The sequence below is a fragment of the Loxodonta africana genome, chromosome 8 (genome assembly GCF_030014295.1).
Source record: "Loxodonta africana isolate mLoxAfr1 chromosome 8, mLoxAfr1.hap2, whole genome shotgun sequence".
NCBI classification, from domain to species: domain Eukaryota; kingdom Metazoa; phylum Chordata; class Mammalia; order Proboscidea; family Elephantidae; genus Loxodonta; species Loxodonta africana.
In genome coordinates, this window is record NC_087349.1 from 739,649 (window position 1) to 756,325 (window position 16,677).

Sequence of the window (16,677 nt, forward strand, 5' to 3'; positions counted from 1 at the left end):
TCACCTCTGTGCTAACCCAGAGGCCCTGCTCTACAGAGAGCAGGATTGTTCTGTGACCACAGTCATCAAGCGCCTAACACGCCAGTGGTAGCTTGTCTGTTCACGTGTCTTCTCTCTTGGAAGGATGGCAGTAAAGCCAGCCCTGGCCAGACCCAGCGGTGTGATACCAAAGGGGGAAAGCCTAGAAAATTAAGAATTTTCACAATTCCAAATGCACCAAACATGAAAACTTTATGAACTAAGTAAATTCATTCTAAACGACTTATCATTTGGATCCCTAAGGGCAAGGAGATACAAGGATGATTCAGATATTGACCCTGCTCTCAAAATGCTCAGAGCACGAGCTCCCATTCATGGCGCCGTAAAGGTGGTAATGGAAGCCTAGAGAAACAGGAACCCTTTCACCTAACAAATGAGGAAAGACAAACAAGGCATGACTGAAATTGGAGTTCTCATACATTCTGCCGAGAGTGTACATAATTTCAGTCTTTCTAGAAAACAATTGATGTTTCTAGTCTTAGAATATGTTCTAAGTATTAAGAGTGTTCATACATTTAATCTGATAATTTCCTTGGGGGAAGTCTATAGAATCCAAATATTGATTAAGACGTACATACAAATAATATCACATTATGACTGACTGTTATAAAAAAAAAATGTCAGTTATACAGACGTTGAAATTACATTTATGGAAAGTTTTTATACCATAGTGTCACTTGCTTGTTTATTGTTTAGTTCATCAAATACTGTGTCCTTTGCCCTCAGATTTATGCTCTAGTGGACAGACATGTTAACAATCAAAATACCCCACATATATAAATACGGTTCTAGCTCTGAGGAAATGGAACCAGAGCTACCAGACATACAGCATGGAAGCCCTCATTCAGATTGAGAGGTCAGAAAAGGCCTCTTGGAGGGAGTGGAATTTTTAATGGAAACCTAAAGAATAAGTAGGCCTTCTAGTTACTCAGAGAGCTAATTGGAGGGAGGAAAGACTGGCAGCTAGCAGACCAGTGGAGGCTCTTTTAGTAGTCCAGGCAGGAGACTGGCTTAGCCCAGGGAGAGAAGTGGTTGTTTTCAAGGTATATTTTGACAGTTGAATAAAAAGGACTCAGCTGAATAAAAAGGACTCAGTGATGGGTTGGGTGTTGAATCTGAGGGAAGGGAGGTGCTGAGGAGGACTCCCAGGTCTCTGGTAACAGAGTAGGTGGATAACAACATGAGGCTATGTTTGGAGAAGCAATCCAAGAGTTCAGTTTTGAGCACATTACACTTGAGATCACTGTGAGACATCAAGGAGGAAACGTCAAGGAAGCAGATGGATAAAGGAGTCTGGAGTTTATAAAGAGAGGTCTGAGCTAGAGACAGACATTTGAAGTTGGCGGCACAGATTGGGTTAGCTTGCTCAGGGAGAGACAGTGGAGGAAGAAGACAGGAGAGCACAGGCCTGGTCTTGAGGAGTCCGGATTTGGAGATGTATTAGCCCGGGTGGGCCCAGGTGTTACTACAGTAAAACCTGTGAAAGCTGGAGCCTGTTTACAGGCAGAAACCTGCCAGAGAAGGAAAGCTCCACCAAAATGAGTGATAGGAAAGTGCTAAGACTGTACCCTGTCAAAGGTGGAAAACTTGTGAGACCTGGAAAAACAAGGCAGAGTTTCAGCTCTCATGGGTTTCAGTGTGTGTGTGTGTGTGTGTGTGTGTGTGTGTGTGTGTGTGTTCTTAAACTTCCAAGGTGATTCTTATGCTAAAAATTACTGTTGTGGAATTTGGAAAGAGAAGAAGGAGCCAGAAGAGTCAAAGGAGAGAGAGGAGGGGCCAGAAATATAGCAGGAAAATTAGGATAGCCATAGTTGGGTGTTTCAAGAGAAGAGCATTTCCAGAAGGAGAGTGTGGTCAACAACGTTGGACTGTGCCTGTGGTTAGTACACAGTACACAGAGACTGAGAAGTGTCCGCTGAATGTGCAGATTGGCAATTTTCAGTGACCTCAGCAAGAGAACTCTTGGTGGCACAGTGGAGGTGGAAGACTGATTAGAGTGGACTGAGGCCTGAATGGAACCAGAGATGCACATATTGACAGTTGTTTCCAGTTTAGCTGTGAGTGGGGAGTGGGCATATGGGCAGTAGGTGGAGATTGCTAAAGCCTGTTTTAAAGCCTGGGAATGATCCAGGTGATAGGGGAGGTTAATGATGGAGAAGTGGAAAATGCAAAATATAATAATGAAGTCAACAGTGTAAATAAAAGGTAGAAAAACACTGGATGGAAACATTCCAAAATCACATTTTTCTTTGCTTTGTAAAATTTTTAGTGAGCATATAGTACTTCATATTCAGCAAGAATTTTTTTTTTTTAAAACAATGCATGAAGAAGGACTTCCAGTTAAAGATGACAGATTGAATGTGTTTATGCCTCCTCCCCATATCCTTCTAAAACAGAGTGAAGGGGTTTTTTAAGAGTGGACATGGAGACAGCAGCAATGAAATTTCAGAAACCTGAGAGCACATGGGTGGGCGATGACTGATTTAGGAAGCTGAATCTGAAGTGGGTATTGGGGAAAAGCTAAGAAGAAACCCAATTTGCACCCTCCCACGCCCACCTCTACTCCCAGCTCAGGAATTAGCAGTACCGGGAATCTCTAGAAATGGGGGTAAAGGAGGGGCTAAAAACAGGATTGGTTAAAAATCTTTTAAAGAAGCATCTAACCCTCCCCCATTGCCTCCCTCAGTCCCTACAGCTGGCATCTGCCTCTCCTCAACCTTGGCAAATGACTGAGGCCGTAGCTCTTAACCACCTGCCACCAGGGCTCCTATTCTCTAGAGAAAGTTAAGAGGATCTTTGGACATGGGACACCAGACACAACTGAGATTAGGGGTACCATACTGAAAATGGGAATAGGTGAGACTTGACACGCTGAATGTTAAGATCTCCAGCCTTCTTCCCCAGCCTGGCTCCCAAAATAATTCTGACACCCAGGATTAAACCCTTGGAGCAGGGTCCCAGGACAGTCTTATCTGGGCACTTTGGGGCTATCCCAAGATGTTTCCCAGTGAAATGATCTGGCCACATCATCCTACTGGGGAACCCATAGTCAGCAAGCCCTACCCAAATGCTCAGTACTTTCAATTGCCTTTTGAATGTTCTACTTTAAAATATAAGCAGACAACCCAGAACCACAAGATGTTTGGGAAAAGCCTCTAATACAGAAAAAAACATAATAAATTTAGAGCAAGCAGAGACCATGCATAGAGGGGAAAAAAATGTATAAATACTTATATATAATCCTTAGATAAAAGAAGTGAGTGTACTTGCTGACAGAGACTGGAGAAACCCAGAGAGTATGGCCCCCAGATACCCTTTCAGCTCAGTAATGAGGTCACTCCTGAGGTTTACCCTTCAGCCAAAGATTGGACAGGCCCACGGAACAAAACAAGACTAAAGGGGCATACCAGCCCTAGGGCAGGGACTGGAAGGCAGGAGGGAACAGGAAAGCTGGTAATAGGGAACCCAAGTTGAGAAGGGAAAATGTTGACATGTTGTGGGGTTGTTAACTAATGTCATAGAACAATATGTCTACTAACTGTTTAATGAGAAACTAGTTTGTTCTGTAAATCTTCATCTAAAGTACAATAATTAAAAAAAAAAAAATGAGTGTATCCATGACACAAAAGTATAAGACATATTAAAAAAAGAATGTAAAGGAACTCTTGGAAATAAAACTGAGAAAGAATAAGAAAGTTAAAGGATGGCAATCCAACATCTAGATGATAGAAGTATCAGAAAAAAAAGAAGGAAAACAGAGGGGAGAGATATCAATGAAATAATTCAAGAAGAATTCCCAGCACTAAAAGATCCCACAAACTGCCCAGAGCAATGGATGAAAACAGACCAACACGTTAGGCATCTTGCAAGAAAGTTCAGAGCAAAAAGCTACTGAGGACAAAAAGGACCAACAAGCTTCCAGAGAGGAACAAGACTCAAAATGGCTTCGGACTTTTCAACAGCATTGGAAGCTAGAAGGCAATAGAACAGTGCATTTAAAATTCTGAGGGAAAATGTTTTCCAATCTGGAATTCAATATCTAGGAGAACTATTTTAATTAAATATGAGAGTGAAATTGAGGCATTTTGAGATGTTCAGGGTCTCCCACGCACCCTTTCTCAAGCCGCAGGAGGTGCTTTGCCAAAATGAGGAAGTAAACCAAGAAAAAGAAAGACATGGAACGCATTGTTAGGAGCTCCAACACAAGAGAAAAGTGAAGGGTATCTCTGGGGTGACAGTGAAGGGGGATCCTGAGAAGAGAGCTGTGCACCTAGAGACAACCAGTTCAGATTAGAGTACAACAGAAGGTTCCAGAGAAATTTTCTTCAAGAAGATGGAATTAATACTCGGAGAACATCTAGTCAGTTGGGATAACAGTTTGTAAAGTTAATGTTCTGCATCCTAGTTTGGTGACTAGCTTTTAAGACCCCCAAGATTGTCACCCTAAGACACCCTTTAAACTGGAACTGAAGCTACTCCCAGAGGTCACCTTTCAGCCACATAACAGATTGGCGTATAAAATAAACAAGAATGCCCATGAGGAATGTGCTCCTTAGAACAATCAACTATATGAGACCAAATGGTCAACATTTGCCCAAAAGCAAAATTGAGAAGGCAAGGAAGGGCAGGGAAACTGGAGGGATGGAAATGGGGAAACCAAACCCAAAACCTGTTGCCATCTAGTCGATTCTGACTCATTGTCAACTGTATAAGACAGAGTAGAACTGCCCTATAGAGTTTCCAAGGAGCAGCTGGTAGATTTGAACTGTCAACCTTTTGGTTTGCAGCCAAGCTCTTAACCACTGCGCCACCAGGGCTCTGAAAAGGGAGAGGCAGGGTGGAAATGGGGAGAATGCTGACACATTGCAGGGATAGTAACCAATGTTACAGAACAATTTTTACATGAATTGTTGAATGGGAAATTAATCTGCTGTGTAAACTTTCACCTAAAACACAATAAAATGTTCAAAAAAAAAAAGAAATTAATACAATACCCAGTATGTTTGAATGTTTTGAGAACAGAGTTACACAGCAGGAGGCATGGAAGAGGAGAGTTTGGGGTTGAATTAATGGTAATTAGTAGTAAACTAAGCAAAAGAAAAAGCATTAGTCCCAGGGAAAGCCAGAAGTTTTATAAGCATAGACAGTACCTTACAGCATGCTACATGGTCATGATGCAAACACCCAGTGCTGCTCCAGAGTTACAACAGAACTACAGGCAGTCCTGGGTGACCAACGAGACCCATTCCTAAATCTGTATTTAAGTCGAATTTGTAGCTAAGTTGGAACAGGTGCATATGGTTCTTACTTAGTGTCAGCCAGTCGGATGTTTGTCTTACTGTCTAGTATATATTTTACCTTTCTGTGCACTTCCCAAACCACACTGTGTTTCCAAAAGTGTCACAAAGTTGTACGTACGTTTGTTACGAACCATCGTATTTAACTCAAAATTTTAATATAGTTGGTTTTATGGCAGTCCGTTCTTAAATATGAGTTATCGTAAGTCGGACATTCGTAACCCAGGGACTGCCTGTATGTGGAAAAGACCAGGGGTTTGGAAAAAATATGTATGGATGGTAAGAGAAGGTCCCCGTGTCCAGCTGTCGGAAGTCAGTAGATAAGGCTTAACCTTGAACAACCACGCAGTAGCAATATAAGTGTGAGAGTTGTAAAGGTAAATGACAAAAGAACCAGCTACAAGGGTTGTAAGTGATTGCCTCTGGGTAGCAGGAAATGGGGGCAGGGGTGGAGGAGAAATTCATTTTTTTTTTAAAGATCTTGAAGAACTAATCAATCCTCTGGCCTGTTTAAAAAAAAAAAAAAAAAAAAAAACCATTGCCTTAGAGTTGATTTTTGACTCATAGAGACCATGTATAACTTTAAAAAAAGGATTTAAAAATTCATATTAACAGAAAGTGCACCCAGAAGGAGGTTGCAAAGCCAGTATCAACCATCACTTCTTTGCTTTGAGCTGGTGGAGAAAGCTAATGTGACAAACTGGCTTGACTTGCCAATAAAATTCTAAAGTTTTGTTAACTTTTGCCATTTGTATTTGTAAAAAATTCAAAAAGAAAATATAGAATGAAAGACCCCCATAAGTCTCTATCAAGAGTCAACAGTTTATCCCTTCTAATTTAATATGCATATATTAACACACAGTCTTAATCATTTCAGTGATAAAGATGTTCTCATCGTAAAAAAAAAAAAATTATAACAGTATAGAAGTGCACTGTTCCTCAACATTTCAATACTGTACCTTTGATGTCTTTACGTATCAGAACGTAAAACTCTCCCTTGTTCTTTATAATAGCAGACTATATAGCATTGTGTATGATTTCATAATTTATTTAAATAATCTCACACTGATGTATATTTAGGGTATTCACAAGTTTCAGTGCTTCAGTAAAGATCCTTATAAATAAATCTTTGTACACTTGTCTGGAACGAGATTTCTAAAATGGATATGATGTGTCAAAGAATATACCCATTAAAAATTTTAATACAACCCCAAAACTATTGCCCTGAGATAATCTTTAAACCTGAAACCTAAAAATATCCCCTGAAGCCTTCTTAAAACCAAACAATAGTTTAGCTTAACTACTAAAGAGTGTTTGCCTTGTGCATTGTGCTCTTTTAAGTACTATATATATGGGATCAAACTGACAACAGCAACTTGAAAGATTAAATAGGAAATTTAGGGGACAGTGAGCTTATGTTAATGAGGGAGGAACAATTTGGAAAAGGAGGGTGAGAACGGTTGTACAGCTTGAAGAGTGTAATCAGTGTCACTGAATCGTACATGTAGAAGTTGTTGAATTGGTGTATGTTCTGCTGTGTATATTAACAACAAAAATTGAACTAAAAAAATTAATATGAGATTGGTAAATGCCCTTCAAAACAATTGTGCCGATTTATACCCCTTCATCTATGTATGAGAATACATATTTCTCCACACCCATGCCAATAGTAGGTCTTCTTTATCTTTCTAATATTTGTCAACCAGACCCTTTGCTGTCGAGTCAATTCTGACTCATAGCAACCCTGTAGGACAGAGTAGAGCTGCTCCATAGGGTTTCCAAGGAGCAGCAGATGGATTTGAACTGCCAACATTTTTGATTAGCAGCCATAGCCTTTAACCACTGTGCCACCAGGACTCCAATGTTTGTCAAAGTCATGGGTAAAACAAAAGATATTTTCATGTTTTCATTTGACTTTCTTTAAGGGTGATGTTGAGCGTATTTTCATACCTTTTTTGGCCATTGGTATGTCTCACTGTGTGAATTGTCATTTGTCCATTATTCTTTTAGAGTATTCATCTTTTTATTACTGATTTGCAAAAGCTTTTCAAGTATTAAGGGTATTAGGTCTCGTCTATCATATGTATGCAGATATTGTTCCAGTTTGTGTTTTACCTTTGAATATAGTGTTCATGTGTGCTTGTGTGTGTGTGTAGTATATCAGTTTTAAATGTCTGTGTGTTCAAATTTACCAATTTAAATTTTTTTATGCATTCAGATTTATTGTGATTGTTTTATGATATCTGGGCTTCATATCTATCATGCATAGAAATAACTAGGCCATTTTACTCAGTAAACAGTGTGATCACAGGCCTTGGGCCTATGAGCGTTCCAAAGACTGTGAGAATACAAGGTCCCTGGGTGGTGCAAACAGTGTGCTGGACTGCTAACCTAAAGGCTGGTGGTTTGAACCCACCTGTCAGCTTCGTTAGTTATTAAAGGGGGTGTTCACAAACATTTAATACGTTTAAAACTATTTGTAGGATAGATCTTCACCATCTCACAAGAGGTCTTATGAACAATGTGATCACTGACATAAAAACCAACTGCAAATTAAATAAGTCTCGTATCAAAGAAACATCAAAGCAAAGGTTAAAAAAAATTAACAAATTTACAGCAAAAATTATAGTCGATACGGGTTGTGCTCACTTAAAGTTTGGTATGACCAACTGCAGAGCCTCCAGAAGGAATATGTAAAGTCCCAGGGGCTAGGGACAGCCTGTTCTTCAGCTCAAAGCTGTAAAACTTTGTGTAGCGGCCTTTGTTCTAGAACTAATATGATTTCATTTTTTGTGTCTAAATTTTTGATCCATCAATAATTCATTTTGATGTGAGATGCATAAAGGTAGCTTTTCTTTTTGTTCCTTCTAGTCAGGAAGCCAGTTTTCTCTGCTCCGTTTATTAAAAACTTTCTCCCAAAAGATTAGTCCAAAGGCCTAATGGACTACGATACCACAGCCTCCACCAGGCTGAGTCCAGCACAACTAGGTGGTGCCCAGCTACTACCACCGACTGCTCTGACAGGGATCACAATAGAGGATCCCAGACAGAGATGGAGAAAAATGTAGAATAAAATTCTAACTCAAAAAAAAAAGACCAGACGTACTGGTCTGACAGAGACTAGAGAAACCCGAGAGTATGGCCCCTGGACACACTTATAGCTCAGTAATGAAGTCACTCCTGAGGTTCACCCTTCATCCAAAGACTGGACAGGTCCGTAACACAAAACGAGACTAAAGGGGCACAGCAGCCCAGGGGCAAGGATGAGAAGGCAGGAGGAGACAGGAAAGCTGGTAATGGGGACTCCAAGGTTGAGAAGAAAGGGTGTTGACATGTGGTGGGGTTGGCAACCAGTGTCACAAAACGTTGTGTGTATTAATTGTTTAATGAGGAACTAGTTTGCTCTGTAAACCTTCATCTAAAGTACAATTAAAAAAAAAACTTTACTGGTTTCAAATGCACCTTTGGTCATAAACTATATTCTCACAATGTACATGTATTTGATTAACTTAAAAAATGAGAGAATAAATTACTGCTTATAGATGCGGTTCGGTTGTCAGTATGTTTTCGAAAGTTGTTCTTGGGTGGGGAACCTTTTTAGTGGTAAAGACGTGGGAATCAGCTGGTTTACCTTCTGTCTAGCAAATGGGGTCATAAAACCCGTTGCCATCGAGTCGATTCCAGCTCATAGAGACCCTATAGGACACGGTAGAACTGCCCCACAGGGTTTCCAGGCAGCTCCTGGTGGATTCAAACTGCCGACCTTTTGGTGAGCAGCCGTAGCTCTTAACCACTGTGACACCAGGGTTTCCAGTGGGGTCACGACAGTGTGTAAACACTGCACATTTTGAGGAAGAAAGTGTGAAGTGCTATAAGAGAGGAGCAAAGAAATGGTTAGGGTTCACAGAGGGGTGTATTTATGGTCAACAGAGGTCATCCTAAGAGGGGGGCATGTTGAGTGAGGTCTTGAAGTCGGGTAGGTGCTGGGAGGCAGTGGACTGCAAGGTGTGCTATGTGTACCCTTGAGTATTCAAGAAGACTTTCTAAGAGGTACGCAACACAGATGGTTTTTAGGGCTCCATTTCCTGGTGACATAATGGGTAAGAGCTCAGCTGCTAACCAAAAGGTTGGCAGTTGGAATCCACCAGCCACTCCCTGGAAATTCTGTAGGGCAGTTCTGCTCTGTTCTATAGGGTTGCTATGAGTTGGAATTGACTCGGTGGCAACGAGTTTCATGAGTCCTAGTCCACCTGCTCTCGTTTATAAAACTGATAATCTGAGAGTGCACAGCACCTGTGCCCCCCTGAATTCCTGGGTATTCTCCTATGTTTCCCACTTGTGGGGGAAAAAAAAAAAAGGGGGACCTTCTGCCCACCCCTGCCTGACTATGGAGCCTTTCTCCGAAGTATAAAACTCCCTGGGCCACCAATCAGACAATCCCGAATGTTGGGGTACACGTCCAGAAGTGTATTGCTCCAGTGCCTGGATGGCAAATTCTTCTGCAAGTTAGGTCGTTTGCAATACTTTGCTTTCAACAAAATTGAAAGAGGACCTAATCAAGTTGACACCTAATAGGTCATTAAAAGGAATTTTTGATGACAGGTTGGCCATGTGATTTTGTGGCATGTAGCTCAGAAGAAGTTCAGAAAATGGAGTGACGGTCCCATCACAAAGTTCCTTCCATCCCACCTACATCCGTATGTAAGTGAGGTTTCCCAATGCCTGCATGTATAAAAACGGAAAATAGGAGTAGAATTAGCTCTGAACTCTGCCTCACTCAACCAATAAGAACACTCATCTCAGATAAGTGAACTAATTGGAAAAAAATCCCTGTCCATCCTTTTAAAAGCTACATTTTCTGAGTTTTTTGCTTTCTGTTTTGAATAATTGTTTATCATTCTTAAATTTAAGCAGGGGGATCAACTTAGACCCCATCTATGATTATAATGAATGATAGAAAAATTAAAATTTCAATTTGTATACATAGTTTTGTGGCAGAGAGGTAGATGAGGTAACTGGCAAAACACTTCCAAACATAAAAATATATTCTTTTAGAAAAAAATTCAGTGGACAAAGTGGAATGAAAATGAAAGTTCAAGGTGAAAAAGGAATGATGTAAAAATTTCAGCTATCGAAGGAAAAATTTGTTCCTGTGTTTTCTTGAACCAATAATAGTGGGTTTAAAGTTGCTAGGTTTAGATTCCACTGGCTACATTAAAAGGGTGATGGGTCATTTTTATTGTAAAAGTCAGTATTTACAGCACTCCAGAAATTATGTCTTTTGCAGTTATTGATACATTTTATGTATCTATTCAAAAAGGTACAAAAGGGTACATAGTTTTAAAAAATTATTTCAGGGAGTAGGCAAGCAAAACATTTGAAGGAGTTTGTGAAATTACGGGAAGACGTTTTCCTGGTGGTGGGGTCACAGTCATGCTTGTGGAGTTACAATCAAGCATACAGGAGAAAAGGGCAATAAATGATGGAGCAAAGCTCCCCGGAGAAAAAGGGGTGAGGCTAAGGAAACGGACAGAGGATTAGGTCAGAGGGAGAGCCAGGAGACTGGAGAGAGAAGGGGGGGCTGGTTTAGAGCTAAGCAAGAGGCCGTCAAGGATTTCAACGCCGATAATTCTTTGAAAATAGAGACCAAGATAAAGACCTCATTGCAGAAGGAGAGCAGAGTGTGAAACTGAGTTCTTAGGAAAAGTAAGAAAAAAGTCGGGATTGCAGGCTGTGGGAAATATGATATAGAAAAGTTAGAGCTGTTTTATGTTCTATTATCTTCCAAAAGATTTGAGTTGGCTAATTCCAGAGGAATTAAAGAATTTCCAAGTGTCAGAAAGAACCTTGTTTTAAGTCCGGGCCATCAGTTTCCAGCGTCCCTAGCTGGCCCAGCTTCTCGGGGACGAGTGGAATTGGCCGAGAAGCAATGAAGAGGTGTCACGAGGGCAGGCAGTGTCTGTTTTGTTCACTGATATGCTCAGTTGGCTAAAACACTGTGTAGCACGTAGCTGGTGCTCAGTAAATACCTGCTGAGTAAGCACGGAATGAAGGAATGTTTGTGCATTATACATGCATAATTTCCTCAACTAACTGACTTTCAGCCTGTTGGGGGTTATGCTGGCACTGTTCTACCCATATGGAAGGAGATAAAGCTGAACCCCTACCACAGAGGATTTAGAGAAAAAAAAAAATTCTAGGTGAATTTAAGACCTAAATGTAAAAAATTAATAACCTTGGGATAAAACCTAGGAGATCAGATGGAGCATTTAGGCCCAGAGAAGGCCTTCTTAACTAAGACAGGTCACCCAGAGGCCATCAAAAGAAAGACAGACACAATTGACAATATAAAAACGTCTTGAAAGGTATCACTGATTGGAAGAGAGACAAAGGACATGCGTACACAGCTCACACAGAATCCAATATAAGAGGCCAGTGAGCAAATCATGTTCAGACTTAGCCTGGTCATGGAAGTGACATTCAAGTGCCAATACCTTATCGCTTCACACCTACCTGCCGTCTCAGCATTCGGGCACGCGGAGAAGGCTACTCATACAGGGTGGGTGGTTGTGCTGTTGAGTCAATTAGGACTTACACCTATAAGATACCTGAGTGAGAAAAGGAAGATAATAGAGGGGTACGTATACCGTGATTTTATTTTTTAGCACCAGTAATGGCCCCAAAATAGAAACATGTAAATGTACATATTGTTGTTGACGGTTGCTGTCGAGTCAGCTCTGACTCACGGCGCCCTCCATCTAACAGGACAGAACGTGGACCAGTCCCGTGCCTTGTTCCCTCCACCCTTAGAGGCTCACCTTCCAGCACTATATTGGACAGCATTCTGTTGTTCATGAGGTTTTCACAGGCTGATTTTTGGAAGTAAATCACCAGGCCTTTCTTCCTAGTCTGTCTTAATATATATAAATGTATAATACGGTGTTATAAATGGCTGCATAAGCATGGAGAAAAAATACACACTGAAAAACAAAAATGTCTGCTGTCATCCATTTATGTAAATTGTGCCTGTGTGTAGTGATACATTTGAAATCAATCTCTAGACCTGTAAAATAAAAAAATTTTTTTTTTCAATCTCCAGACCTGTAGGCAAGTGAAAAACAAAAAACAGAAACCAATTTCAGAGTAATGTATGATATGTAACATGATGCTGTCCAAAAATAAAAAACCTCTGATCGCACACGTATATGAGGTCCCTGAGTGGTGAAATGGTTTGCCCTCAGCTGCTAACCTAAAGTTCAGCGGTTGGAACTCACTCAGCAGCATCTCAGAAGAAAGACCTGGCAATATGCTTCCGTAAAACATTACAGCCAAGAAAACCCTATGGAGCAGTCCTACTCTGTAACATGCAGGGTCTCCGTGAGTTGGCAGAGGTTTGGTTTTGGTTTGTACGCGTGCACAGGCTTGTAAATGTGGGAGAGGAGAAAGGCCCGGAGGGTCTCTGGTCTGTTAGTGTCCGATGCCTCAGGGAGATGGGGCGGAAAGGGTGTCAGTGGTGAGAAGGTGAGTAGCTTTTTCTTTATACAACTTGATTGCGAGTGATTGAGAGCAGTGGGGTGGGGGCAGGACTGTATCTGTTGACTTTGGCTGGCCTGATCTAGGAAAGGAAATTAGGGACCCTTTTTAAAATAAAGAGCCCTGGCGGCACAGCAGTTAAGGAGCTCAGCTGCTAACCAAAAGGTCAGCAGTTCAAATGTACCAAAAGCTACGGCTGCTAACCAAAAGGTCGGCAGTTTGAATCCACCAGCTGCTCCTTGGAAACCCTGTGGGCAGTTCTACTGTATTCTATAGGGTCACTATGAGTACGAAACGACTCCATGACAATAGGTTTGGTTTTTGTCTTTGTTTTTAAATAAACCCTGACCATGCTGATTACTTTAAAAATTGCAGGGGTCATGAAAAACAAGCTTTGCACCTGTTTTAATTTTACTCCAGCTTTTATCAGTGCTCAAGGCTACAAATGTCCAGAAAATTACATATTTTTACTCAATGTCAACTCACAATTATATTTCTTCATGGTCTCTAAGAATCTTTGAAGTACTAGTCTAGGGCTGTAGGAACCTTGGCAGGGGAATGAAAGTATCTGACTTCTTTTTCTCCTCCCTCTCCCCACGCACCCGCCACCCCTCAGCACACGATGGGATCGTGATTAAGATCGAGGTCCAGACCAACGATGAGGGCTCGGAGAGTTTGGAGACCCCTGAGCCCCTGATGGGGCAGGTGGAAGAACACGGCTTTCAGGACTCAGAGCTGGGGGACCCCTGTGGCGAGCAGCCAGAGCTGGACATGCAGGAACAGGAAAATGCCTTGGAGGAGTCCACAGAAGGCTCCAGCGAGTTCAGTGAACTCAAGCAGATGCTGGCCCAGCAGAGAAACTGCACAGGTAAGCTGTGGGCAGGGCGGTGGGCAGGTGGTGCTGCTAGGCCTGCAGGTAGGCCCTGCCTCTCGGGAAAGCCGTGGTTTCCTTCAGAGACGCGTCTGACGAGGATGGGCCGGCAGGTGTTAAAGAACCACTAGCATGGTTTGAATGTAGGTTTCCTGCCACAGGATTTAAAAAGTCTATTTCTGGTCTAGGAGGGAAGTTGGTGATCATCTCTCCAGCTCCCTTATTTTACAGACAGAGAAAGGTCAAATAAACCGTCCAAGGTCACTCAGATAATGGCAAAGCTAGAACTTCCATTTCCTGACATGTCCTTGATAGTTCTTATGTTACACTAAAGCCTAATTGTTTTGAAGATTTCAACCCTTGAAGTGCATGTTTGGTTTTTTTAAGATAGCTTATTTTTTTATTGTTGTTGAGAATATACACAGCAGAACATACACCAATTCAACAATTTCTGCATGTACAATTCAGTGATGTTGATTACACTCTTTGAGTTGTGCAGCCATTCTCACCCTCCTTTTCCGAATTGTTCCTCCCCTGTTAACATAAATTCATTGCCCCCTAAATTTCCTATTTAATCTTCTGAGTCGCTGTTGTCAGTTTGATCCCATATAAATAGTTCTTTAAAAGAGCACAATGCTTATAGCAGACATTTCTTTACTAATTAAGTTAAACTAATGTTTGATTTAGAGAAGACTTAAGGGGATATTTTTGGTTAAAGGTTTAAAGATTATCTCAGGGCAATAGTTTTGGGGGTTCATCCAGCCTAAATGGCTCCAGAAAGTCTGAATTCCGTGGGAATTTGAAATTCTCTTCCATGTTCCCTCCCTTTTAATCAGAATTCTTCAATAGAATCTTGGATCAAAATATTAAGTAATGGTCGCTGGGCACCATCCAGTTCTTCTGGTCTTAGGGCAAAGGAGGCAGTTGTTCACGGAGGCCGTGGGCCACACATTCCATTTCTTCCTTTTGTTCCTGACTCTTCTATTCCTCAGGCAAATAGAGAACAATTGTTGTACCGTGTTTTTAAAATGACTGATTGTACTGTCTTTCTCTGGTAGAATATACAAAACAAAACCCCAAACACATTGCTGTCAAGTCGAATTCTCACTCATAGCAACCCTACGGGACAGAGTACACTTGCCCCATAGGGTTTCCAAGACTGTAAATCTTTATGGAAGCAGACTACAACAGCTTTCTCCAGCAGAGTGGCTGCTGGGTTCAAAGTGCCGACCTTTCGGTTAGCAGCTGAGCACTTAACCACTGTGCCACCAGGGCTCCTTTCCTGGTAGACTGTAGGTCTCTTTGTGTTGTGTAATTATGAAACCTCAGGACCACCGTTCTGCACACTCTTGCTCCTTGTGGGTACAAAGAGGAACAGCAGGGAAGCGGCTCACAGTACCCTGGTCCCAGGTTACCTTCTGTGATGGATTTTCTGACGCTGAGCCACCCTTATGATCCTGGGTAAAGCCCAACTTGATCATCATGGTGTATTTTTGAATACACGATGGGATTTAGTTAACTAATATTTTTTGCAGGAATCTTAAACCTACATTTGTAAAGGAAATGAACCTGAACTTCCCTTTTTTTTTTTTTTTTTTTGGATCATCCTCATCTAGTTTTGGAAACAAGATCATATGAAACATAAAATGAACTGGGCAGCTTTTATCTTTTTCTGTATTCTGGAAAATGTATAAGACAGGAATTAAGTGTATTTATTCCTTGAAAATTTGGTAGAATGGACCAAATGTTTTTGTTTGTATGTTTTATGTGCAAAAGAGTCACTGTCATATTAATTAATTTATTATGACTTACATTTAGAAGTATATCCACACCTACTTAATTTTTTTTTTATTATTATTAGGTTGATGAGTTTTTAAATTTTCACTTCATCTGTAGGTAAATCCTTTGCAGTTTGCCTTTTTGCACTTAATAAGATATCATGGGCACCCTTCTTGGTCAGAAAGTATGGATCTAACTCCTTTTATTTTAAATAACTACATGATGCTCTACAAGCCTTTTTGTTGTTTTTTTAATTTTTATTGTGCTCTAAGTGAAAGTTTACAAATCAAGTCAGTCTCTCATACAAAAATTTATACACACCTGGCTATATACTCCTAGCTGTTCTCCCTCTAATAAGACAGCATGCTCTTTCCCTCCACTCCTGTCCATCTGGCCACCTTCTGACCCCCTCTGCCCTCTTATCTCCTCTTCAGACGGGAGCTGCCCCCATAGTCCAGTCTAATCCCTGTCTGAAGAGTTGGCTTTGGGAATGGTTTGTGTCTTGGGCTAACAGAAGGTCTGGGGACCATGACCTCTGGGGTCCTTCTAGTCTCAGTCAGACCATTAAGTCTGGTATTTTTATGAGAATTTAAGGTCTGCATCCCACTGCTCTCCTGCTCCCTCACGAGTTCTCTGTTGTGTTCCCTGTCAGGGCAGTCATCAGTTGTAGCTGGGCACCATCTAGTTCTTCTGGTCTCAGGCTGATGTAGTCTCTGGTTTATGTGGCCCTTTCTGTCTCTTGGGCTCATAATTACCTTGTGTCTTTGGTGTTCTTCATTCTCCTTTGCTCCAGGTGGGTTGAGACCAATTGATGCATCTTAGATGGCTGCCTGGTAGCATTTAAGACCACAGACACCACTCTCCAAAGTGGGATGCAGAATGATTTCTTAATAGATTTTATTATGCCAATTGATGTAGATGCCCCCTGAAACCATGGTCCCCAAACCCCTACCCCTGCTACACTGGCCTTCAAAATGTTCAGTTTATTCAGGAAACTTCTTTGCTTTTGGTTTAGACCAGTTGTGCTTACCTCTTCTGTATTGTGTATTGTCTTTCCGTTCACCTAAAATAGTTCTTTATCTACAATCTAATTAGTGAAAACCCCTCTGCCTCCCTCCCTCCCCACTCTGGTAACCGTCAAAGAATATTCTCTTCTCT

General features: G+C 41.3%; 1 protein-coding gene across 2 annotated transcripts in view; it reads left to right on the top strand.

Moving 5' to 3' along the window:
- ZNF777 (zinc finger protein 777) overlaps positions 1–16,677 on the top strand; it is a 42,017-nt gene that overhangs the window by 11,675 nt on the left and 13,665 nt on the right. For both annotated transcript variants that reach the window (XM_064289559.1, XM_064289560.1), the window contains exon 5: positions 13,486–13,737. In XM_064289559.1, the coding sequence (XP_064145629.1) occupies positions 13,486–13,737 (252 nt within the window). The remainder of the gene's footprint in view (positions 1–13,485; positions 13,738–16,677) is intronic.